Genomic DNA, 24,290 nt, shown 5'->3' on the forward strand with positions numbered 1-24,290 from the left:
TTCAGGTTCTCAGGAGCTCAGAGTTAAACTGCAATGAAAACAAGGTTACAGAAAATAGCCATCAACAACCAAATTTAAACAACTTTAATGCTCTTTTTCTAATGGTTTAGTTTTACTTTATGTGCATTTATTTATGTTTTGCTTACATGTATGTCTGTGTAAGGGTATAGGGTCCCCCAGAACAGGAATAACAGACAGCTGTGAGCTGCCATGTGTGATAGGAATTCCCACCATGCCCCCAAGGTCGTGCATGCCCAGCGGGACACTTAGTCATTTCTGCCTAGTCATTTCCAGGTCATACATCCTGCATGACCCATGACCCCATGGCTGCATGGGTGTGTAAAGCATGCGACGCAACCATGTGATCTATGCGCATTCGTGGAAGAGCCACGTGGGCCTGTGCGCAGGTGCAGCTTGGCCTTTAAATGCCGGCCCCCATGTTCCCCCTCTCCCCCCCTCACACATGTGTTCTTTCAGCAGGCCTGATCACTCCTATCCTTTTCTCCTCATCTTAATAGAACTCTTGTTAGTGGATTCTGTCGTGTTTCATGACTTTTCCTCGCAGGGTAAGAATGCCGCTAAAAACCAGCAATGTAGGTACTAGGAATTGAATCCTGGTCCTCTGGAAGAGCAGCCAGTGCTCTTAACCACGGAGCTGTCTTTCCAGCCCCATAACTTTAATACTCTTAAACAATTTCAATTTATAATTCAGTCCATCACAGTTCTCAAAAGTTTAAGATTTCAGTGGGGGATGGAGTGGACTTTTAGAAATCACAAGAGAGGGATGCTTGCTACTGCTTCCTGGTTCCTCCACTGGCCTCCGGGCCTGATCCATCTTGTGCTATAATAAACAGCACTCCTGTATATTGTGACCCACAGAACCAGACCGAGGAGACTCTGGTATTCATCTGCTGAGATGAAGGACAACAGTGTTCCCATAGGACCTGGTGAGACTGTCTGCCATGCAAACTCCTCCATCCTGACCGCAGGACTCTGTACAAACCAGCCAGTACCATAGTTCTTGCTCTTTCAGCCAACCACTTTGTCCTTGTCCCAGAAAAGAAGGGCTAATGTTGCAAAGCCCTGTGCCCCTAGGAACCTTGGGAGTTCAGCTTGGTGGAAAAGGGTCATGGTCTCAACACATAGATCTTCTTCTGTGAGCTACGGAAGGTCTGGGTGCTTAACCTAATGAAACCATGAAGAAACCCTGCCTTCTGCTTCAAGTCTTTCTGAAACTCTCTTCTGTGTTTCTGTGGGAGTTCCTCGTGGCTTTACCCAGCAGGTCTGCATAGAGGATGATCAGGACCACGGGCCTGAGTGCAGGTGTCTGAGATGGTCTGCACTTGGCTGTGCTGGGGGAGGAGGTCTTTTGCTCCACCCCTTGGCGTCTCTATAAAAACCCTGGGGCTGAGACAGTCGGGGCCGTTGGAAAAGGTTCCAGGCCCTCTCGAGGCTATCCTTTATTTTCTATCTGTTTCTATCTCCGCAAGATTCTCCGTAATAAATCCTTCTATCTAATATTTCCTGCTGCTCGCACTCAAGAAAACTCTGGGGAACTGTGGGGGTGGTGAGTAAATGCCCCACATGTTTCTTGATCAAGACTCTGGATTTTAAAAGCTCAGAATTCAGTGTTTTTGTTCTCTGGTCTAATTTGATAACTTCTCCCTTAACATTAATGATAAGTCAGGGCTCTCAGCTTAACCCCAGCCTAAGAAGAAAAAAAACAAACATGAGGGAAGGGAAAGGAGCAGAGGGGAGAGGGAAACTCATGGTTTCCAGATTACTTCTAAATAAGAAATAATTCTTTTTTTTTTTTTTTTGGTTCTTTTTGGTTTTTTGAGACAGGATTTCTCTGTGTGTAGCTTTGCACCTTTCCTGGAACTCACTCTGTAGACCAGACTGGCCTCGAACTCACAGAGATCCTCCTGCCTCATCCTCCCAAGTGGTGGGATTAAAGGCGTGTGCCAGCACCGCCCAGCAAGAAATAACTCTTGAGCATCAATCACGCTATGGTCCAGTGACACCGTGTGAAAGTCATTATTTTATTTAAACTAAAGAGATCATCTTTGTTCAGAGTTCTTGTCTTATCTTTTTTCCCAATGCCCATAACCATGAAATAACAATCATGTGAGTGTTTAGCTCTTGTTCCCAAGAATACACTCTGATGTCTTGCTTTGTCAAGGGAAATTGCAGCTTGTTATACATTTTTGTCACAGCTCATGGTTGTTCAATACCAAAGACACTCAAATAAGAACCAGAATTGATAGGACAGATATTTATAGTCAAAATGAAGACTTCTAGGGCTATAGAGAGAATTCTTATGTTGGTGATAATGGCAACAGCATCCTTGGTCAACAGTGTCTGGTTGCTCAATTACATTTCAGAAACAACAGAGATTGCCATGCTTACGTACATCTGAGGACCAGGACATGAATCAAATTGGGAGTAAAGATAAATTCAAGTTATGAGGGTTATGAAAATACATATGCTATAATAGGATATCAAAATTGATATACTTTGAGCTGGAAAGATAGCTTAGCACTTAAGAGCATTTGTTGCTCTTGCAGAGAACCAGGGTTCAGTTCCCAATACCCACATCAGGGGCTTACAACCATTTGCAAGTTCCAGGAGATTCAAAAACCTTCTTCTGGCCTCATTGAGTACCTGATTATGTAGTGCACATACAGACAAGCAGGCACACACACAACTATTTTTTTTTTAATTTAATGGCCTAATAGTTTGACAATGAAGATTCCAGTTTGGGTTCAGAATTTCACAGAAAAACATCTTTGACTGGATCATAGTGTGGTCAAGTCCTTGTATTTTTCCATCAGGACAAAGAAGAGAAGGAATGAACTGAGGGAGAGTGATGCACAGGGAAGACTTGTAACCACTAAATAAATACAAGAGGATGACTTATAAATGTGTGTACATTAATTCAAATATAATAATGACACTTCAGATAATTTATATATGCTAGTTGTGAATCATCTGGAGCCTAAGCAACTTTCAGTAAATTCTGGAGCAATATCTCAACACAAATCCTTGATGGTTCCAGGCATCTCTTTTACCTAGGACTGTCATAGTACATTGATTGGTGGCTTAGAAATGGCCAAAAGATACAATATAGACTAATAAGCAAAGACAATAATCATCCCTCTACATTTTAGCAAGCAGATTAGAAATACCAAAATTCTTTCAATATGGTTTTGTGTAATGTTTTATCTAAGATATATCTACATCATTGTTTTTCTAATCTTCAAACATACAATTGATAACATATTCACCTGTACATTGGTTAAATTGGTGAAAGTATAGCATGGGTTTGGGATATTTTTGAAGATGCTCAGATGATACTAAAATACATACAAGTTTAGTGGTAGTTCATACTTGTAATCACAACAGCCAAGAAACTAATAAAGAAGAATTATCAAGACTAAGAATTCCAGGCCAGCCTTGCCTGGCAAAAAATAAATAAATAATAACAATAATAATATAAAAACAAAACTAGTAAGAGATAATTTTAATCAACAGAACATTCTATAATTTTTGTTGTTCGAAGAGCCATACCAAGGGAACTATGCAGATAATAGTTAAGTTTATTAAGACTTCCTTATGGCCAGGCATTGGTGGCATATACCTTTAATCTCAACTCTTGGGACACAGAGGCAGGCAGATCTCTGAGTTCTAGGCCAGCCTGGTCTACAGAGTGAATTCCAGAACAGCCAGGGCAACACAGAGAAACCCTGTCTCAAAAAAAAAAAGAAAGAAAGAAAGAAAAAAGAAAGAAATCTCTTATGAATAAAGCTATTCAAGTGCAGAGACAGTGACATTGAAAGATGGGCTTAAAAAGAGAAGTAGAGGCTGGAGGCCATCTTAAAGCATTATACAAGTAGTCTCAGTGGTGGATGGCATTGGCCTGTGGGTTACCAAATTAGTGATTTAGTTCATCTGTCATTGCTCTTGAGGCAGTGGGACCCGGAAGAGTGAAGCTAATAAATGAGGCAGACTCAAGTCTCATGCAACTTTATTCTAAGCATCAGACAATTTAAGGGTTAAGAAGAGTCACATGAATGAAGTTTCCAATCACAAGGCAAGCCACATGTGGCAAGCAAGCTGTATGTGGTGGGCAAGCAGAACATGACAAAAACATGCTTTTCCGTATAGGCATATACACAAATAACAATAGCCAGTTGTAATGAATATTCTGAAGTAAACTCTCTCCTGTCTGCTATACCTGGGAGAAGAAAAAACATAATCCAAGAACAATTCCATGTTTTTGAAGAAACTGAGGTCCCAGGACTCTTGGTTTCTTGGAGTTTTCTCACAAGCACTCAGAAATCTGCTCCTGTGACTCCATTCTTGGACGATGTTCCTCACTCATTAATACTCTGGATGATAATCGATAAAACCTCGTATGCATGAGCCAGTCTTAGCCAGCATGCCTTTTGTCTTTCCCGTAGATAGCAATATCCACTCTGGAAGTTTCATTGTCTTCCTTAATCATGTAAAGGCCCTATGAAAATGGGCTGGTCCAGCTCCTGCTATAGGTGCACACCTAATGAAATATGACTGATGGATCAGTAAATAACTGGATGTCAAGGAGTTCTAAGACTGGTGAATTGCCAACTGGGATCCTGCAGTTATCCTAAGGATTTCTCTCTATATCCAACACACCATCTATTCAGTACTGGGCTTGTGGATAAGAAAATAATTATCCATCTACACATCCTTTCTACGGAATAGGCTGAGCACGTGATCACGAATCTGCCTGGTCTTGACACCATAGATAATGGGATTAATCATAGGTGGGAAAAGAAGATAGAAAATTGCAAGAAGTATGTGGACATGAGGAGCAGCCCTACGAGCTACACGATGCATGACTGAGGAGATGACTACAGGCGTGTAGGTAGACAGAATAGCACCTATATGAGACACACATGTCCCAAAGGCCTTGTAGCGGGCCTCCTGAGAGGCAAGTTGGAGAACAGCACGAAGGATGAAGATGTAAGACAAGATAACAAAGAGCAGGTCCAGCACCACAATAAACATGGCCACAGCAATGCCATAGATGTTGTTGAATCGTGTGTCCCCGCATGCCAGCCTTACCACAGCCATGTGTTCACAATAGCAGTGAGCAATCACTGTCCCTCGACAGTAGTGGAAGCGTCTGAGCAGAAAGGGGAGTGGAGTCATTAATGCCACAGCCCGAGTCACAGCAGCCAGGCCAATCTTGATGATGAGGGGTTTGGTCAGAATCGTGGTGTAGTGCAGGGGTTTGCAGATGGCCACATAACGGTCAAAGGCCATGGCCAGCAGCACTGCTGACTCCATGATGGAGAAAGAATGGAGAAAAAACATCTGGATAAGACAGGCATAGAAACTGATCTCTTGGTTTCTGAGCCAAAAAATAGCAAGCATTTTGGGCAGTGTAGTAGAAGAAAGGACCAAATCTATGGTTGCCAACATAGCCAGAAAGAGGTACATGGGCTCATGGAGGGCTGAGTCTGCCCAGATAATAAAGAGAAGGGTACAGTTGCCCAGTAGGGCCAAGGTATAGGCAAAGAAGAAAGGAATGGAGATCCAGATGTGCTGGTGCTCCAAACCAGGTATTCCTACCAACAAAAAGGCCTCTGGATGGGTTTCAGTAGTATTGATGGCTGACATGACTCCTGGAAACTCTTCTTGTTGGTATTCAAATAGTCCTTCACCTTTTGTGTGTATTTTCTATGAAATACATGATAATAGAATTTTGCTACCCCAGCTGAATGGATTAGGTCCCATTTCCATTGTTAGACCTTAACCAAAGTAAGTTGATGGCTCTCGTGGAAATATGGTAATATAGCCCATGTTTCATGCCTCAAGGAACTTTGACTCTGAATAAGAGAATATTAAATATCCACAGAACTGATGTCACATGACAACCTTCATAAAGTGATAGAGAGATGGTAGTGTTTGCTGTGTTCTTGATATCAGGAATACCTTTGGATGGGGAAATAAAATATGGTAAAAATCAGTTTATTTCTTAAGATTTGTTCTTTATTTTTTAATTATATGTATGCAAGTATGTCTGTGAATGAGTATGTGAACATGAGTGCAGGTGCCTGTAAAGGCTAGAAGAGGGTGTCAGATCCTCTAGAACTGGAGTTTCAGAAGGTTATGAGCTTCCTGGTATGGGTGCTGGGACCAAGTCTGCTGTAAGAGCAGTGTATACTGCTAAGCTACCTATCTCTCCAACCCCTCGGTTCATTTCTTTAACACATCCTGTTATATATTCTTATCAAGCTAAACTTTCAAATACAAAAGTCAATTTCCTGTCCCAAAATCTCCAACTTAGGCACAAACAAAGAAGGCAAATAAGCTGTAACTTCTAATGTCCCAAAGAGTCATACACATGTATTTTCTGAAAGATTACTTGATACAGATCCCACTAGCCATATGTGGCTATTTGAATTAATAGTTGCTAAAATAAAAGCTCATTAGTCAAACAAAAACACCCAGGTGCTTGACAGCCGCCTATAACCAGTGGCTGCCATATTAGACCAGTCAGGTTAGACTGTACCCATCATCGCAGAAGATTCCGTGGGAGAGATCTGCTCTAGAATACCCTCCAGGTCCTTTCAACATAAAAAAAAAAAAAAATGTAAATTCAACTCTAACGTTAGTTTCTTGAAAAAGTACTTTTTTCTTGTTTCCTAATGACAGTTATGGTAAAGCCCTGTTCATCTGGCTGACAACAAACCATCTAAAAGTATCTAGATTCAGCCTCAGCTCTCTCAAATACCCTCTGAGTTTGAAATCTGGATTCTATTTTTATTGTATCCCTTCACAAAAATTCTCTCATTAGGAGGACACATGGCTTCCATGATATGCCACTGGCCCCTTATCTGTTTCATTCCTTTCTAGCATTCAGCAACTTTTTTCTGAACTGGCCACAAAAACTCACTCTATATTGGGCCCTGCTATATTTCTGTTTCCCATCTCTCTGTCTTCTTATTTCAGTACATTGTTTCTATCCTACCTCAAAAGAACTGTATTTTTTTTATGTCTCAAGCTTCAACTCCATATTCAGATAAGTCAGTAATTATATGCATAAATTGAATGAAATGTGTCTTCTTACTTAATGGATTAAGAAAAAGTCCATGACTTAAAAAGTCCACAACAAACTCGTTCCTTAGTAGAAAATTGTAAAAGGTTTTAAAACAATAAAAACAGCCGGGCGGTGGTGGCGCACGCCTTTAATCCCAGCACTTGGGAGGCAGAGCCAGGCGGATCTCTGTGAGTTCGAGGCCAGCCTGGTCTCCAAAGCGAGTTCCAGGAAAGGCACAAAGCTACACAGAGAAACCCTGTCTCAAAAAACCATAAAAAAAATAAAAAAAATAAAAAAAAACAATAAAAACATAGTTGTTACCACAGTCATACTATGTAATTTTATTTTTTTAAAGCCAGGCATAGTGGCACATACCTGTAATTTCAGTACTCAAGAAGGTGAGGCAGGAAGAACATAAGTTCAAAGCCAACCTGGTATATGTTGTCAGATCCTATCTGAACCTAAATAAAAACATAGATAGATAGATAGATAGATAGATAGATAGATAGATAGATAGATGGATAGAGGGATAGAGGGGGTAGAGGGGGATAGAGGGGGATAGAGAGGGATAGAGAGGGATAGAGAGGGATAGAGGGATGGATAGATAGAGGGATGGATAGATAGAGGGATAGAGGGATGGATAGATAGAGGGATGGATAGATAGAGGGATGGATAGCTAGAGGGATAGAGAGGGGGAAATGGATAGATAGATAGATAGATAGATAGATAGATAGATAGATAGATAGATAGGAAGATATAGAATCCTAAAACAGATGGAGAAAGGAAACAAATGTTGTAGTGCTAGAGATTAAACCCAGGGCTTTTCACGTAGTAAGCAAGTACTCCTGAACTACGTCCATTCCTAGACCCAGCGATTTTTTTTAAATTTTTTATTTTGCAGTACAATTCAGTTCTACATATCAGCCACGGATTCCCTTGTTCTCTCCCCTCCAGCCCCCCTCATCTTCCCCCCAGCCCACCCCCCATTCCCACCTCCTCCAGGGCAAAGCCTCCCCCGAGGACTGAGATCAACCTGGTAGACTCAGTCCAGGCAGATCCAGTCCCCTCCTCCCAGGCCGAGCCAAGCGACCCTGCATAGGCCCCAGGTTTCAAACAGCCAACTCATGCAATGAGCACAGGACCCGGTCCCACTGCTTGGGTGCCTCCCAAACAGATCAAGCCAATCAACTGTCTCACCCATTCAGAGGGCCTGATCCAGTTGGGGACCTCTCAGCCATTGGTTCATAGTTCATGTGTTTCCATTCGTTTGGCTATTTGTCCCTGTGCTTAATCCAACCTTGGTCTCAACAATTCTCACTCATATAAACCCTCCTCTTTCTTGCTAATTGGAATTCCAACCTAAGGAAGTCAGATACACCCTCAAAAACACAGGCAATAGATAAAGCCACAGCAGTAAACCCCAACAAAGAGAAGTACACACACATTACCACCAAAAAAATAACAGGAATGAACAATCACTGGTCATTAATATCCCTCAATATCAATGGACTTAATTCACCTATAAAAAGACATAGGCTTACAGAATGGATACGAAAGCAGGACCCAGCAATTTTAAATGAAGAAATCATAGTCGGCTTCACTGAAAAAAGATTTTGAGCAAGGAGTCATAACTGAGAAAACACGGTAGTTTGGTTTCCTTACAAGGCAAAATGTAGTATGCCATGCAGGCAGTTTATATTAACCACTGAACAAGAATGAAAAGAAAGAGTAAAATAGGGGGAATTAATGCAAAGATGCATTTCCAAACTGGAGAATACTGTCACTATTGTATCATATACTATCTGAAGAACCACATAGAAGGAACCTCAGGATTGTTCCTTGTAGACTTAAAACGGGAAATGTTGCTTTTGGAAACATCCTGCACCATTGCCCTTTCTGGGATTCTACAGCTTTACCTCTGATTTTCCTACCACATGCATTGGCTTCCGCTCATTGCTGCAACACACAGTCAGGGATTTATCCAAAGAGTGTTGACTTCCTGTTTCTAGGTTCACAGAGACACCGGAATAGTTGAGCATTCTCTCTCAGGGCAAGATGCAGCTGAGTAAAGCGGTGGCTTTTTCCATTAGTTTCCACAGCAATGGCTAAAACAGAAAACATGACATGAGAGGGTGTGAGACAGGCATGAGAGATACAGGAGAGATAGAATTATCCCTGATAGAAGAATATTCTAAAAGATAGCCAGAGAAAATGCCTTAAGGTTTATATATGACTACTGTTCAAATGTTGGCTAGGTAGCCAGTGTGGCCAAGATGAAGTGAAAGAGCAGAAGAACTGCTGAGGGCAGATGGGGGCTCCAAATCATACAAATCCAAGTCATCATAGAACTTTATAGAACTTTGGGGGAAAAATTTTTTTTCTCTTTGGTTTAAACAGAGAAAAGACATAATTTGAATTCTTTATACATTTTTTTTTGTCTGCATGTATGTCTGTGTGAGGGTGTTGGATCTTCTGGAACTGGAGTTACAGACAGTTGTGAGCTGGGAATTGAGCCATTTGGGTGCTGGGAATTGAACCTAAAACCCAGGTCCTTTGAAAGAGCAGTCAGTGCTCTTAACCACTTAGCCATCTCTCCAGCCCCAAAATATTTGAATTCTTAAAACCTCTTAAAAGTTTACTCTGGTATCTTTGATAAGATTAAAAAAAAATTTAAAAAAAAATACCAGAAACTGCCAGAGGTAAAAACATGGAGACACTTACTAAGGCTTCTTCAGTAATCCAAAGAAGGAAAGAATTTGGCTCAGAATCAAGATGGTGGTGAGTACAGTGAGACGTAATCGGATTGGGGGCTTATTTTGAAAGTGCTGTGGAGCTGTTTCAGCAGATTAAATACAGGCTTTGTCAGAAGTTGAAGTCTGACATGTCAAGACTTTTGGCATAAGTGACCAAAAGGAAGACGTTACTCTGTTGAAATGAGGAAAGTTTTGGAGGAGGAGATCAAGATTTCATCTTTCAAAGTAGAGCATGTAAAATGTCTCATGAGAAGTCTAAGTGAATGTTGATCTGTTTGATATGATTTTGAATTTGAAGGGGAAATTTTGGTTGTTGATAGAGGCTTAGGGTCATTGGAAAACAGATAGTACCTGAAGGCATGAAAGTAGTTCATCTCAAAGATGGACCATGTGTTCATAGGAAGAGGAAAAACTCAGGTGTGACTCTTAACATTTAGAACTGAGATGACGATCAACCAAGGAGACTGGGTGGGTAACTATTAAAGACAAAGTGTCTGGAATCTGTGCTGCCTTGACAGCCTATTCAGCATCATATACTAAGAAAGAGGAATAACCACAATGTGTTAGCGTTATTAACGAAGCAAATCATCTGAAAACCACATTGCCCTTGTACTTACAGATTCAGGGGACTGGACAACTGAATAAAATGATGTTGGTGAACAGTACCATGTGGGGTCTAGTTTAAATGAGTTTGAGAAAAGGAGGATTTGAAGTCTAATGACAGTCTCCCTCATATAAAGTGTTTTGCTGTGGAAGCCAACAGTGAATGGATCTCTAGATTCAGTGAGGGGTAAGGTCAAGAAGTTTTTGTGTTCATTTGTTTCTGAAGAGAAATTTCGAGGTGCAGGGAAGAACTGTCTCTTTGTTTCATAAATTTTTTTCAGGATCTTAGAGTCTCTGCCTTGGTTTACAAAGTAACACAGAGCTGAGACCCAACTATCACAATGACTGGCCAGATTTTGTCAGGTGTACCTCCTGTTTAAAATGGGGAGGGAGTGTTTGGGTGGGTGCAGGTCCAAGGGCCTGGGTGAAAAGGAGAGCTTGGGTTTTAAAATGAAAAAAAGCCTGAGAGTTTCTACAGGGTTCACTGTGAAGTGCCTACTTTACAATAAAGCTCTTGGCTTAATTAGTATATTCAAAAAATAAAAACAATAAAAAATAAAAAGAGAAATGAGGGGACCAGTGAGATGGGTCAGCAGATGAATGTGCTTGCCACCAAGCTTGATGGCCTGAGTTCAACCCATGGAACACACGTGATGGAAGGAAAGAACTGAAAGAGAAGGAAGAACAGAAAGAGGAGAGGGGCACAGAAGGAAGAAAGGAAGGAGCGAAGGAAGGGTATAGATGTAAAAAAAAATTCACAAACTGGACATGATGGTTGCACACATTTGTAATGCAAATACTCCAGAGGCTGAGGCAGGAGAAATACAAGTTTGAGGCCAGCCTGTGTGACATAGTGAGACTGTCTGAAAAAAGAGTGGTGGAGATTTTACAACACATTTTAAATACAGAAGGAATTAAGAAAATATAGGAAATGTTGCTTCAAAGGCACCCTGGATCATTGTCCTCTTTCAAGGTATTCTACTCATACACCAGGGATTCCAGCAGCACATCCTAAAACCTCAAATACTAACTTACATGTCTCATTTTCCCTCCATGGAAATGTTTATGCAGAAACCTTAAACTTCTTCTAAGTGGCTCTGAAATACAAAAGTTTATATCCTGTATGGCCAGTTGCCCCTCCTAGAATCAGTTCATCTGTTGCTTTCCCTTCCTTCCTACACTATTCAGTTCATGAGCAAGTACCATCAGAGCAGCCTTCATAGTTTAATAAAATACCTGTTTCAATCCTTACCCTTCTCCAAGAGCCCATAATCTCTGAATCGCTGCTCTGAGAGAATACAGACAGTGTACAAAGCTCTACTTTTGTGACTGATCATCTACCCCTATCACGAACCTCAATATCCTATGAACTGAGAGGACCAGAGTCAGGGACTGTGCCTCGTCTACATCTACAACTCCAGCCTCTAAAATACATAATCTGTGTTGAACATTTCACTGAAGGAAGTATGACTGCAGGGTGCTAAAAATCTGCTTTCTGGCTTCTTTTTTAACACTCCCTCTCCATCTGACCCAAGCTCGGGTTGGTTACTTCTGCTTTAAACACTTACAGGTTAGAAATTCTAAGAAATACTCCTCAGTCTTAGTTTCCTACAGCAGATTAAATTGTCATCAGATGAGCTTTTTCCTAAATGTTAGTAGTATTTGTATTTCTTAACCAAGAGCAAACACTTAGCTTTGTAGTAAGTGATCTCTATGATTACTAGGCCTTTTTTTTTGACAAATGTATCTTCAGTGCCGAAAACAGTGCCTGATATGTAACAGACCCCTAGATGATTGTAGAATTATCTCAACTACATGCTATACATTTACCATCCATAAATGTTTCTCCTAGGGGCTGGAGAGATGGCTCAGAGGTTAAGAGCACTGACTGCTCTTCCAGAGGTCCTGAGTTCAATTCCCAGCACCCACATGGTGGCTCACTACCATCTGTAATGAGATCTGGCACCCTCTCCTGTATACATAATAAATAAATAAATCTTAAAAAAAAAAAAAAAAAAAAAAAAAAAAATGTTTCTCCTAAATCTAAACATGATTAATTTTGTCTACATCTCCCTGAATTTCTGTGTATGCTTGAGCATTGCTGTCTACATTGTGACCCACCCACCCACCCATCTTTATGCCAAGACAAAGATACCTAACTTCGTCTTCCAAGCACAGGCTAGCCAATGATCCCTGTGCTTTATTTCTTTGGAGGTTCACCCCAAATCTGCTTCATCCAGAAGGTTGGAGTCAGAACAGGACTGTGAATGGAACCAGTCTTCAAGTAAAACCTCAGTACTCCAAAGTCAGTGTCTTATCTACTATATGCCAAAGTGCTCACACTGGACTCAGAACTTATCTTCCTTGTCATTGTCTCTTCTAAAAATGCTCAAAGAGGGTATGTATATCTAGAAAATGCTCGTATAAAACTACTAATTGACACCATGCATTTTTAACAAGATTAAGAGACCAATGGTGGGTTCGAAAGATTAAAACTCAGTGGCAGTAAAGTACTTACCCAAAGTCTTTCAAGGAGGTAACTAGAACCCCCAAAGAAATGTGTTTCTTAGTAATCCCTGCCATCTTTCTAATTCAGACCTCATTCTCTTCTGTTGACTAATGCAGAAGCTTGCTGATTAGGAAGAGCCAGCTGGTAGGAACAGGGCAGTCAAGGAGAGGAGATGGCATGTGGCAGAACCCAAACTGACATGGTACGCTACACGTTGTGGTAAGGGCCACAGAGAAGAGGTGAGAGTCTGCTGTGGTGAGACGTTTGCGTGTATATAGATGAAACATTTGAGTGGGGTTTTCAAGACCCGCCCTCCTTGTTTTAAAGCCAAGAGAGAGATAATAAGGAGAGTAGGGGAAAGATTGGAGAGCTGATGCCTAGAACCAGGACTGGCTGTGGAAAGCAGCAGAGAGCGCCCCCATCCTTCCTTGGCCACCACAGCTGTGTCGGGTATTCCTAGTTCTCTAGTTCTAGCTCTGTTCGCAGCCTCGGGAAATACGCAGCCCTGAGCCCTTTTCATTAACTCCACGCAGCTGAAAGGCGGTCTACATCGCCAGTGGGAGGGACCTAACGAGGGAGCCACTGACCCTATCCTCACCATCTCTGTACTATTCCCCCAGAGAATGTAGAATCACAATTAGCCTTGAGAAGAGTCTTCGGGGATTCAGAGAATCTCGGGGCTCTTCTCTGGAGGTTGATAGGAAGGGCTCTCCTCGGCTCAGGTCTCACACCACAACGTTCTCCTGAAGCGCTTGCCCTGTCACCCATTAGTTGCACTGAGTCGTGCCTGCCAGGGGTCATGCTTTACTCTCCAGAAGCTGTGAGCGAGCACTTCGGGTGAAGCCGCTTGTGCTCCAGTCTCTGCTCTGTTTCTCCTGGCCTTTACTATCTTCTTGTAGTAGCTACTGTGAAAGACAGCTTCAAATTCCAGACCACAACCAACTCCTGCCTGGATATAACTAGGAAGGTCAGGGATGCAGACTAACCAAGGTCATCCATTAGCTGTTCCAATTTCCATCTATAATTGCATCACAGGGAGATTCTTAGCTACCCATTGTCATCTGGCTGTGAACTTTGTCACATTGGCCTTCGTACATTAACTCGGATCCTCAGTCTGAAGTAGAGAAAATATTCTCAGCTTTTCCTGACTCACACAGGGTAATTGAGAGGATTTAACTGCACAATGGAGAGGCTGTTGTGAATATAACTGCTTTTTAATGTTTATCAACCTCTATAAATGATAAAGGATGGTCTTTCTAGATGCTACCATCTGCTGGTTTACAGAGCAAATCTTCCTCTGTAAGGAAGCTGATTGCTGCCAGGTTTCCCCTTCAACTCTGCCTTCTCTTATTCTTTGTACTATGTTGGAAAATAAATTTCAGTCACTCCATCCACCCTCAAACTTCTTCTTTGTCCCTTAACTCCCTCCCAAATTCATGATGTCCTTTTCAATTATTATTGTTACATGTACATACACTTCATTGTGTCCATTGTGTCCATGTGACCAGGGCTGACCACTAGGATTAAACAACCTGTGTGGAAGCTCATCCCTGGACAAAACTGATTCTCCCTTTCGGCAGCCATTGACCACCTGTAGCTCTTCATCTAGGGATGGGACCATGTGGAATTACCCATGTCCATATTGACATGTCAACTGGTGATGTCATTATTCTATTCTTGTTTTGGCAACCAAGTTGTTGAGATTTCATGGGTGCATTTTCCCTGTTATGTCTAGGGAACACATACTGTAGCAGGCATTCTGACAAGATTTGAGAGCCCCTGTCTTTCAGAAGACACCAAGCACTTTGGACACAGGATTTGGAGGGATCAAGCTGGAACTGACCTAGTAACCCCCTCTTTGAGAACTGGCTCTCATAGTGCCAGAAGGCACTATAGAAGCTGGCAATGGAGAAAAGCAATCTATAGTCCTAACAAACTGCAAAGTCTACAAACCACAACAATGACTGGACCAGCAAAATATCCACAACAGTGCAGTAGTGACACTGCTATCTTGTGAAAAACCAACAGCTATCTAATCAGATGTAAGGCACATGCAATAAAAAGGGATTCGTGCCTGGTCTTACAAATCTAGACAACTACCTGTGGCTAGAGAGGTCCTATGCCTAAGAGAAGAACCTACTACTTCCCTTTTCCTAAATTCCTAACTGTAGTGTGTGTGTGTGTGTGTGTGTGTGTGTGTGTGTGTGTGTGTGTGTGTGTAGCTCTCATCATTCATCAAAGAAGCTTCTTTTTGCAAAATACTGTCTTTTTTCATGTTCCTTTTCCCTCCATATTCCTTGTTTCTATCAAATTATATTCTTCCAACTTGAAGAATTATTTTTAGTTTTTCTTTTATTTCAGAGCTATAGTAGAGCATGTCGTAAATGTTTGGTAATAAGGTTCTCATTCATCTTCATTCATGAAAGATGTTTTTACAAGAAAAAAAATCCTGGGCAGGCAACTATTTTCTTTCTCCCATCCAAATGCAGTCTCTTGCATCCTGCCTTCCCTTTTGCCAATGTCAGTGATCAGTCCAAAGTCTCTTAAATGAAAAGTCCTGTGCCCTCAACATAGGATGCTGCTAGGATTTTTTTCTCAATTTTTTTCACACTTTGATTGTGTGTCTAGATGTAAGTTCTCTTTGTTTTTACTGACTAGAGTTAGCTAGGAGTCTGAATCACACAGGCTTTTGTAGTGACGTTGAAAGTTTCTTCCTTCCTCTCAAGTTAAACGCCCAAGTTTTGAGCAATGTAGTGACATATTAATACAGGATGCTATTTCATTTTTTCTTTATTTGTTAAGACTTGCCTTGTGTACTAATATATGATTAGTTTTTCAGAGAGTTCAATAGGCTGCTAAAAAATGTGTATTCTTTCATGTTTGTGTGGAAAGTTCTGTAGATGTCTGTTAGATCTGCTTGGGTTATGATGTAATTCAACTCCTGTTTCCCTATATCATTTTTGTCCAGATAACCTGTCTATTGGTGGAAGTGGGGTATTAAAGTTAATCTGGTTTTACATATAATCATATTTCTTTTATAAAATTAGATGCTCCTATGTTTGACATGTATGTGTTTAGAATCCTGTGACTAGTTTTGGTTTAAAGTCTATTTTTTCGGATATATAATCTATAACAGAGCCATACAAAGAAGGGAGGGTAAATGAAGGTAGATAGTGTAAGAGTCTGTTTCAGGGCCACAGATACAGTGGTTGAGCATTGTGTAACATGAAACCTCTTGAATTAAGACTCAGCACCATGAAGGAAGGAAGTCTACTGCATTAAATGAAAGAGAGTATGACGTCTCTGAAGCAAGGAGGTAGCAGGGAATGTAATGAGAGATCACTGGGTTCTACACGTCTGACAAATGTACCAATGGATGGAGAAAGAAATAGACACAAGTGCGAGAGAAAGGGGATTCCAAGCTAACATCAAGACTTCTATCTTGAGCAACAGGAAGAGAGCAAGGTTCCATGAGAGTCACCAAGTAGAACAAGAGCCTCCAGTCAAGCACAGCCACTTCTACCTCATTGAGTGGCACGTGTCTGTGTCCAGGTTGAGGACACATGGTTGGGAGTCTCAGTTATACAATGATTTGAAATATGTAGCCAAGCCATGACTGCACCACCTTCTTTTTACTAATCTTGTATTGCATTCTTTGGGGGTAAAGTATATGTGCCTTAATCTGATCATATTTCTTGTTTATACTTTGTGTTCCAAGCTCCACTAAGCGAATGCAAAATATTCCTTTCACTATTTTGTGACTGACCCTTGTCATGATGAGGGTATATGTTTCCTGGCTGGGGATCCTTATATTACTAGACTTATACTATAAACAAAATTATTCTCCTTTTGTTGAGAGTGGATCTGGCCTGCAGGATGATGGTATTCCTTGTATAAACCAACAGAAGAATAATCACAACTCTTGTTAGAAGTAGTTTCTTGGGGCTGGAGAGATAACTCAGTGGCTAAAAGCATATTCTGCTCTTGTAGACCGAGTCCAGTTCCAGGCACCCATGTCAGGCAGCTCACAACCGTCCATGATCCCACTTCTAGGAATCTGATGCCCACTTCTGGCCTCAGAGGACACCTGCACTCATACACATGAAAACACCTACACACAGACACGTGTGCAAATACATAAAAAAATAGTCATTTAAAGTAGCTTCTTTTACTTCATCTTACTCTGTTTATATGTTAGTATTTAATGTTATTTTAAAACTTCTCTTATACCCCCACCATATTCAGAAGAAACAATTCAAGAGTTTTTTTTATTACATTAGCAATAAATGTAGTAGAAAACACACTACAGAGAAGATATATAATTTCTACATAACAATCCGAGGAAACAAAGAGTTGCAAGATAAAACAGAAATGATACATTTGTGGAGACATGTATTAGAGCTTGTCTGGTGAGGCCTTATGAGCTGTCAGAATTAATAACAAGAAAATTATCCAGCATGTAAGTTTGCATGAGACAAAGGAAAAAATAGCTTTATATTCTTTTTTTCCCCTACTTTGTTTATCTCATTTTTCTCCCATGTACTAAATTCTGGGATCAAAGTGAGGGGTACAATGAACAGAGTCTATTGCGATCATCATTCCTTTCTCTTCCTAGGATTTCTATATAAACCCAGCATCCCTACTTTAAGATGCATGTGTTCCAAGCCCCTAGACCAGTGGTTCTCAACTTTCCTAATGGTGCAACCCTTTAATACAGTTCCTCACCTTGTGGTACCCCCAAGCATAAAATTATTTCATTGCTACTTCACAACTGTAATTTTGCTACTGTCATGAATTGTATATAAAGATCTGATAAGCATGAGATCTGATATTCATCCCCCAAAGGGGTTGCAACCCATAGGTTGAGAACTGCTGCCCTAGACACTCTTGTCTGGATTAATAAATAAGCAATTCACATTTTTATTGAAAACATAAGGTACAAAGAAAGATCCACATGACATATAGAAAAATCAGAAGATATGCTGTGTGTTATTCAAAGTGTTTAAGGAGAGCAACTGGCTGTGAAGATGAAGAACTGAACAGAAGTCAAAGAATACACAGGCTGGCTAAAGAAAGAAATAGTGGTCTACTAAGCTGTCTCACGTGGAACCTGTAATCCCAGAACGTCACAAACCCCAACAGAGGGAGAGTTCTGTCTGAACCTGGCCCCCAGCTGTCAGTGAGTGATGAGGATTTCTTCACTGATATACTGTTGATGCTTATCCAGGTCCTGAGTAGACAGATAAATAAAGCTTCATATTCCAGGGATGTGGGCTAGAAATCAGACCCTTAGGCTTCTCATGAGCAAACGAGCTTAAGAACAACATTGTCTTTATTTGAAGTCTGAAGGAAGTCAGTAGTTCATGACTCTGTCAAGTTACTGAAGGGTGGGAGTGAGGATTCTGAAAAGTCAACAAGTTTGAATAGAGACAGATAGCCTTGTCAATGGCTAGACATTTTTAAAATCACATCAAGATAAAAGTAAGCATGGAGATCCTGGCATCCCTCTACTTCCTATCATACCCTGTGCCTACTTCCTTCTTCAACTGCCCCTCACCCTCCTTTTACATCCTTTCTGAGGAAGAGTCCTAAGACCCGCTCTCGAATCTGCTTGGTCTTGACACCATAGATAATAGGATTGACCATGGGTGGAAACAGCAGATAGAAATTTGCAAAGAGTATGTGGACATGAGGAGCAGCCCTACGAGCTACACGATGCAAGACTGAGGAGATGACTACAGGTGTGTAGAAGGCTAAGATGGCACCTATATGAGACACACATGTCCCAAAGGCCTTGTAGCGGGCCTCCTGAGAGGCAAGCTGGAGAACAGCACGAAGGATGAAGACATAAGACAAGATAACAAAGAGCAGGTCCAGCACCACAATAAACATGGCCACAGCAATGCCATAGATGTTGTTGAATCGTGTGTCCCCGCATGCCAGCCTTACCACAGCCATGTGTTCACAGTAGCAGTGAGCAATTACTGTCCCTCGACAGTAGTGGAAGCGTCTGAGCAGAAAGGGGAGTGGAGTCATTAATGCCACAGCCCGAGTCACAGCAGCCAGGCCAATCTTGATGATGAGGGGTTTGGTCAGAATCGTGGTGTAGTGCAGGGGTTTGCAGATGGCCACATAACGGTCAAAGGCCATGGCCAGCAACATTGCTGACTCCATGATAGCAAAGGAATGGAGAAAGAACATTTGAACCAGGCAGGCATGGAAATTGATCTCTCGATCCCTGAACCAGAATAGGGCAAGCATTTTGGGCAGTGTTGAAGAGGAAAGGACCAGATCGATTGCTGCCAACATGGCCAGAAAGAGGTACATGGGCTCATGGAGGGCTGCATCAACCCGAATGATGAAAAGAAGGGTACAGTTACCAAGCACAGCCAAGGTATAGGCTGAGCAGAAGGGGATGGAGATCCAAATATGTAAGTGCTCTAGGCCTGGAATCCCCATCAACAAAAAGGCCACTGGATGAGTTGAGGTGATATTGTTAGTCAACATGGCTGCCAGGAATTTTCTTCCTCCTATCTGCTTCCACAGAGCTCTTCTCAAGAGGATCCACCATCAGCAGAATCAGTGTTCAGATTCAAATCCCAATCAGTTATGGAGGAGCATTAGCCCTTCTTCACATGTGAGCCTTTAAATAAGTAATAATAATACATATAAAAAATGCACAAGTGGCCCATACCCTCGAGGTGCCAATAAAGTCTCCTGCTATCAGAATATCTAACACTACTGCAGGTGGTATCAAAAAGCCGCCTTCTTGTGGTCAGTTAGTTCCAGGCCGTTCTGGAGTGCAGAGAGAATTCAGAAACACCTCTATTAAAGATGAGGATTTCCGCTTTCATCTTACAAAATTTCACTTGGTTTCACTGACTTCTTCCTGCCTCCCAACTACAACAACACTCCTAAATATATATATATATATATATTTATATATAAAGAGTTTCTTTCTTAAATATCAAACTTAACTGTATGAAAAATAAGCAAACTCATCACCTCTAAACTTACTTATCTGAAAGTTTTGGGTTGACTGATTGGTTTTATTTGCTGTGCTGAGGATTAAGTCCAGGGCCTTTCAATGACTAGTCACACACTACCATTGAGGTGCATTATAAATGCTCTTTTTACATTTTATTTAAAATAAGATTTCCCTAAATTGCCCAGGCTGGCCTTGAACTTGAGATACTCCAGCCTCAGCTTCCCTGATAGTTGGGCTTTAGATCTGATGCACAAGACCCAGCTACTGCTATATAAATTCCATAGATTCTATTGAACATACAGAAACCTCTGCAACCATCTTTTCTACAGCTAAGAACATGAGGAGTCTTTATGTGCTCCTTCATGTAGATTTCCATCTCTAGTTCTCCCGTTCACCCCTCTCCTTGCTAGAGTTCATGGCATTCAGAAGACATATTTTACCCTACCATTTTACAGACTGATCTTTTACCTTGGCACTGTTTATCCTTTCAACTGGGACCCTTTTCTTCCTCTTTTTTTCTCCTTGTTTATTATCTCCTTTGAAAATACTTAAACAGAGCCAGGTGTGGTGGTGCATACCTTTAATCCCAGTCCTGGGTAAGTAGAGGCAGGAAGATCTTTGAGTTCAAAGCCAGCCTGGTCTGAGTGGGTTCCGGGACAGCCAGGGCTACACAGAGAAACCCTGTCTTGAAAGGAAGGGAGGAAGAGAGGGAGAGAGGGAGGGAGGGAGGGAAGAGGGGAAGAGGGGGAAAAAAGAAAAAAAATAGCTCAAACATAGCTGAGAATATAGCACAATGGTAGAGCATTTGCCTAGCATATAGAAAGAGCTAGGTTCAATTCCCCACTGTCAGAAAAATGCTTAAACATTTTATCAAAAAATGTTGACACATACTCCCTTATCTCTTCCAGGAACAGTCTAAAATGTTTCTTTTGAGCATTTTGAGATTATCATGTTAAAACATTTAGCATAAATCTAAGGCATTGAAAGTACTCAGTAAAAGTGGGTACCTTTTTGAGTTAGTAAAACTAGGGGTTCTTACTATTGACGGCTACACAGCTGGAAATCGTCAATGCTAAAATTTGGGCTATGAGATCTTTGTTGTAAGGAATTTAAATGAAATTTGCTGGGAAACAGATGGATCTCGAAAGTGTTCTAGTTAGTGAGGTGACCCAGTCTCAAAAAGACAGAAGTCTCAATTCTCTCTTACGGAGATCCTGGCTTTTAAGGTCTGAACATAAATAAGGAATTGTGAGAGTGGGTATAGGATACCCAGAGGGGGGAAAGAAGTTTTGAGAAGTGGAGAGAGCAAAGCTCGAAGTTACATGGAAGTAGAAAGGTTACTGGGAGTGAGAAGACACAGGGAAAGGAAGGGAGTCGGGGGGGGGGGGGGGGGGTGGAGGAGAAACACAACAAAAACAAGTTTTGTTTGACAAAATGTGATGAAACCTAGCACTTTTTAAGCTAATAAAAAAGTCTCAGGTAAAAAAATAATAGGAATTAAATATCAAATAAATTCTATGTCTTATAAATAAAAATGGAAAATAAAATTACTGGTCTCTTTTCTAAAACGTTTCTCTTTATCAGCATGAGCGTGTTACCATGTTACATTGCCTCTTCATCGGTCTAGCTTCCCCCCATCTCTGTTTCCTTTCACAGTGAACCTGGTTTCAAATTCTGACTGCTAAGTTATAGCGAGGGAGAAAATCCTCCCATACTATTTTTAGGGTAAAGGAGCACATATAATGATTGTGTAGTGTATATTTCAAAAAAAAAAAGCTAGAAGAGCTCTTACTCCTTAACATTTACACCTTCAAAGAAATGATAAACGTTTGTGGAAATGGGTACTTTTAATCTGATTTGAGCGTTAGTCAACGTGTATGAATGCTGAAACATCACATGGTTCCCCATAAGTATCTGTGTTTTATTTGGGGAGATGAGTTAAAAATAAATTTTAAAACCGATTTATTCTCTGCTTCCTCATCTCTCGCTCATTTTTCAGTCCCTTCCACGTTAGCTCCCATCTCCACAACTCCCCTTAAACAGTCGCGTCTTTGATTCATCTTCTCATGTCTCTGTCCTTTTCTCTCCTCTTATTACTCATATTCTCACATTTCTCCCCTTGAATTCTTAGAAATTTCATCATCTATATTCAGGAAATCTGAGTTCCAGACTAGTATACTCTTCTCCCATTAGGCAGCCACTCGGATATCCCAGAGGGGTCTCAGCCAAAGTATGGCCAAACCAAACCTTGCCATCTCCTACCGACTATTTCCTCTCCATGAGCCTCCTGAATCCATGCACATTGCAGCCCCGCTTTCCACAGCATGGTGGGAAAGTCAGGGGTGAGACGATGCCATCTCCTCTTCCTCCCCGTCCATCCATCGTGTAATCACCTGACAAACATGTCTCAGTGTCCACTTGTCTTCTGCCGGTCCTCTTGTTTAAATACCATCACCCTGTGTCTAGACCGCAAAGGCCTCCTAACTGGTCTCTGTGGTGTGACTCTTGGGCCCTCTATAATAACTCTTTCTCTCTACTATAATCAAAAAGACTTTTAAAGGGCAAACTACGTTACCCTTAGCTTTGGCTAGAACCTCCATTAGCTACCACAGGAGCTACTTAGGATGGACTCCCTATCCCAAACCAGACTTTGAAAAGCATTGTCTGGTCACTACTTCAGGCTCACTTCCTCCCGCTACTCTCCAGCCATGCAGCCTCTCTGTCAGATGCTGCAGCCGAAGGATCTTTCTAGCCAGACAAGACCTTCCATCCCCTCTGTGTCCTCCCTTCTTCCCATCTGTGTCCTTCCTTCTTCCTCTCTGTGTCTTCCCTTCTTCCCTTCTTCCCCTCTGTGTCCTCCCTTCTTCCCTTCTTCCTCTCTGTGTCTTCCCTTCTTCCCCTCTGGGCCTTCCCTTCTTCCCTTCTTCTTCTCTGTGTCTTCCCCTCTTCCCCTCTGTATCTTCCCTTCTTCCCTTCTTCCCCTCTGGGCCTTCCCTTCTTCCCTTTGTCACCCACCATCTTTTGCCTAGGTCACTATTCACCCTTGCCTCAGCTTCCTGCCCCTCCTCAACCTATCAGTTGCAGTATGACTGACTATTTTGTCTCCCAGTTGAAGACTGCCTACAGGGCCCCACTGCGACAAGAGCGATCGAAACCACTAGCCACACCCGCAAAAGTCTCTGCCTACAACCATCTGCCTCACTCCTTCTATTCTCTTAAATAGTCATCCGAAGTTCAACCACACTGGATTCTCTGCCCTCTCCTCAAAGAGTCATGTGTATAATTTACCAGATTTAACTGGAATGCTTTCCTTAGTCCCTTTTTCTGACACTTTCATAGAGAAGCCCTCTGGGGCTCCTCCAGGGAGACTTTCTCAGTCACTTCAATAGCAACTTGTTAGAGCAGTGGTTCTCAACCTTCCTAATGCTGTGACACTTTAATACAGTTCCTCAGGTTGTGGTGATCCCCCAAACCAAAAAATTAATTCATTGCTACTTCATAAGTGTAATTTTGCTACTGTTGTGAGTCATAATATAAATATCAGATATGCAGGATATCTGATACGTGACCCCTGTGAAAGGGATTACAACCCACAGGTTGAGATGCGTTAGATGCTGAATCAGAAAGTGCCATGAGAGTGCAATTGTCACTTTGCCTGTGTCTGTGGGTCCACCAGGCTGGTAGAGTTTGAACTCAAGGGCTGTAATTCATGTCTAAATTCACACACACTACTAAACATAGTTGTTACTTGACGAACATTTTTAAATGAGTGCATGGATGATTTCCTTTTCCTAAAGAAACTTGCCTTCTCCTAGACTACACAATATACAGTCATCTGACCCAAACCTAGACCCTCCTCCACAGACGGAAATTCTATGGTGTCTCCCATCATTTTATCACCTCAGTCAGAATAAAAGCCTTATGATGAAAAATTCCCCACTCCATTTCTGTGTGTGCAAACGTGTCTCTGAGCCTGTGTGTGTGTGTGTATGTGTGTGTTTCTTGTGCTTTTTTCTTAGACTCTTATGTTTGTTTTATCTTTTTCTAGTTTGTTTTATTTGATCTTATTTTATTTTATTATTATTTTAGATGCCTGTTTGTTTTTTAATGAGAGAGAGAGAAAGAGAGGGTGTGGATTTGGATGGAAGAGGAAGAGGAGGACCTGAGGAGTTGGGAGAGGGAAAAGCATAAGCACAATATGTTATATGAAAAAAAAATTTCAATTTAAGAAAGAAGAAATTCCCCACTCCAGGGTTATATAGATCTGTGAATTTTCTCCAAGACACAAGTTAGGGGTGGAGCATGAAAGCCCCATGATGACAGGACAATATTTTGTGTTTATGGACA

The 24,290-nt window shown here is 41.4% G+C and overlaps 2 protein-coding genes across 2 annotated transcripts; both read right to left on the minus strand.

The window, feature by feature from the left end:
• Positions 1-1,963: 1,963 nt before the first annotated feature.
• LOC128125656 (olfactory receptor 52K1) lies at positions 1,964-7,935 on the minus strand. Its single transcript, XM_052763277.1, has one exon. The coding sequence runs from the start codon at positions 5,665-5,667 to the stop codon at positions 4,723-4,725; it is 945 nt and encodes a 314-aa protein (XP_052619237.1). The 5' UTR covers positions 5,668-7,935; the 3' UTR covers positions 1,964-4,722.
• Positions 7,936-18,508: 10,573 nt separating this feature from the next.
• LOC128123909 (olfactory receptor 52K1-like) lies at positions 18,509-19,489 on the minus strand. Its single transcript, XM_052760185.1, has one exon. It carries the CDS (start codon positions 19,460-19,462, stop codon positions 18,509-18,511), a length of 954 nt encoding a protein of 317 aa, XP_052616145.1. The 5' UTR covers positions 19,463-19,489.
• Between the last annotated feature and the right edge of the window lie 4,801 nt (positions 19,490-24,290).

This window comes from Peromyscus californicus, unplaced genomic scaffold (genome assembly GCF_007827085.1).
Source record: "Peromyscus californicus insignis strain IS unplaced genomic scaffold, ASM782708v3 Scaffold_4__1_contigs__length_199733344, whole genome shotgun sequence".
Taxonomy (NCBI): Eukaryota; Metazoa; Chordata; class Mammalia; order Rodentia; family Cricetidae; genus Peromyscus; species Peromyscus californicus.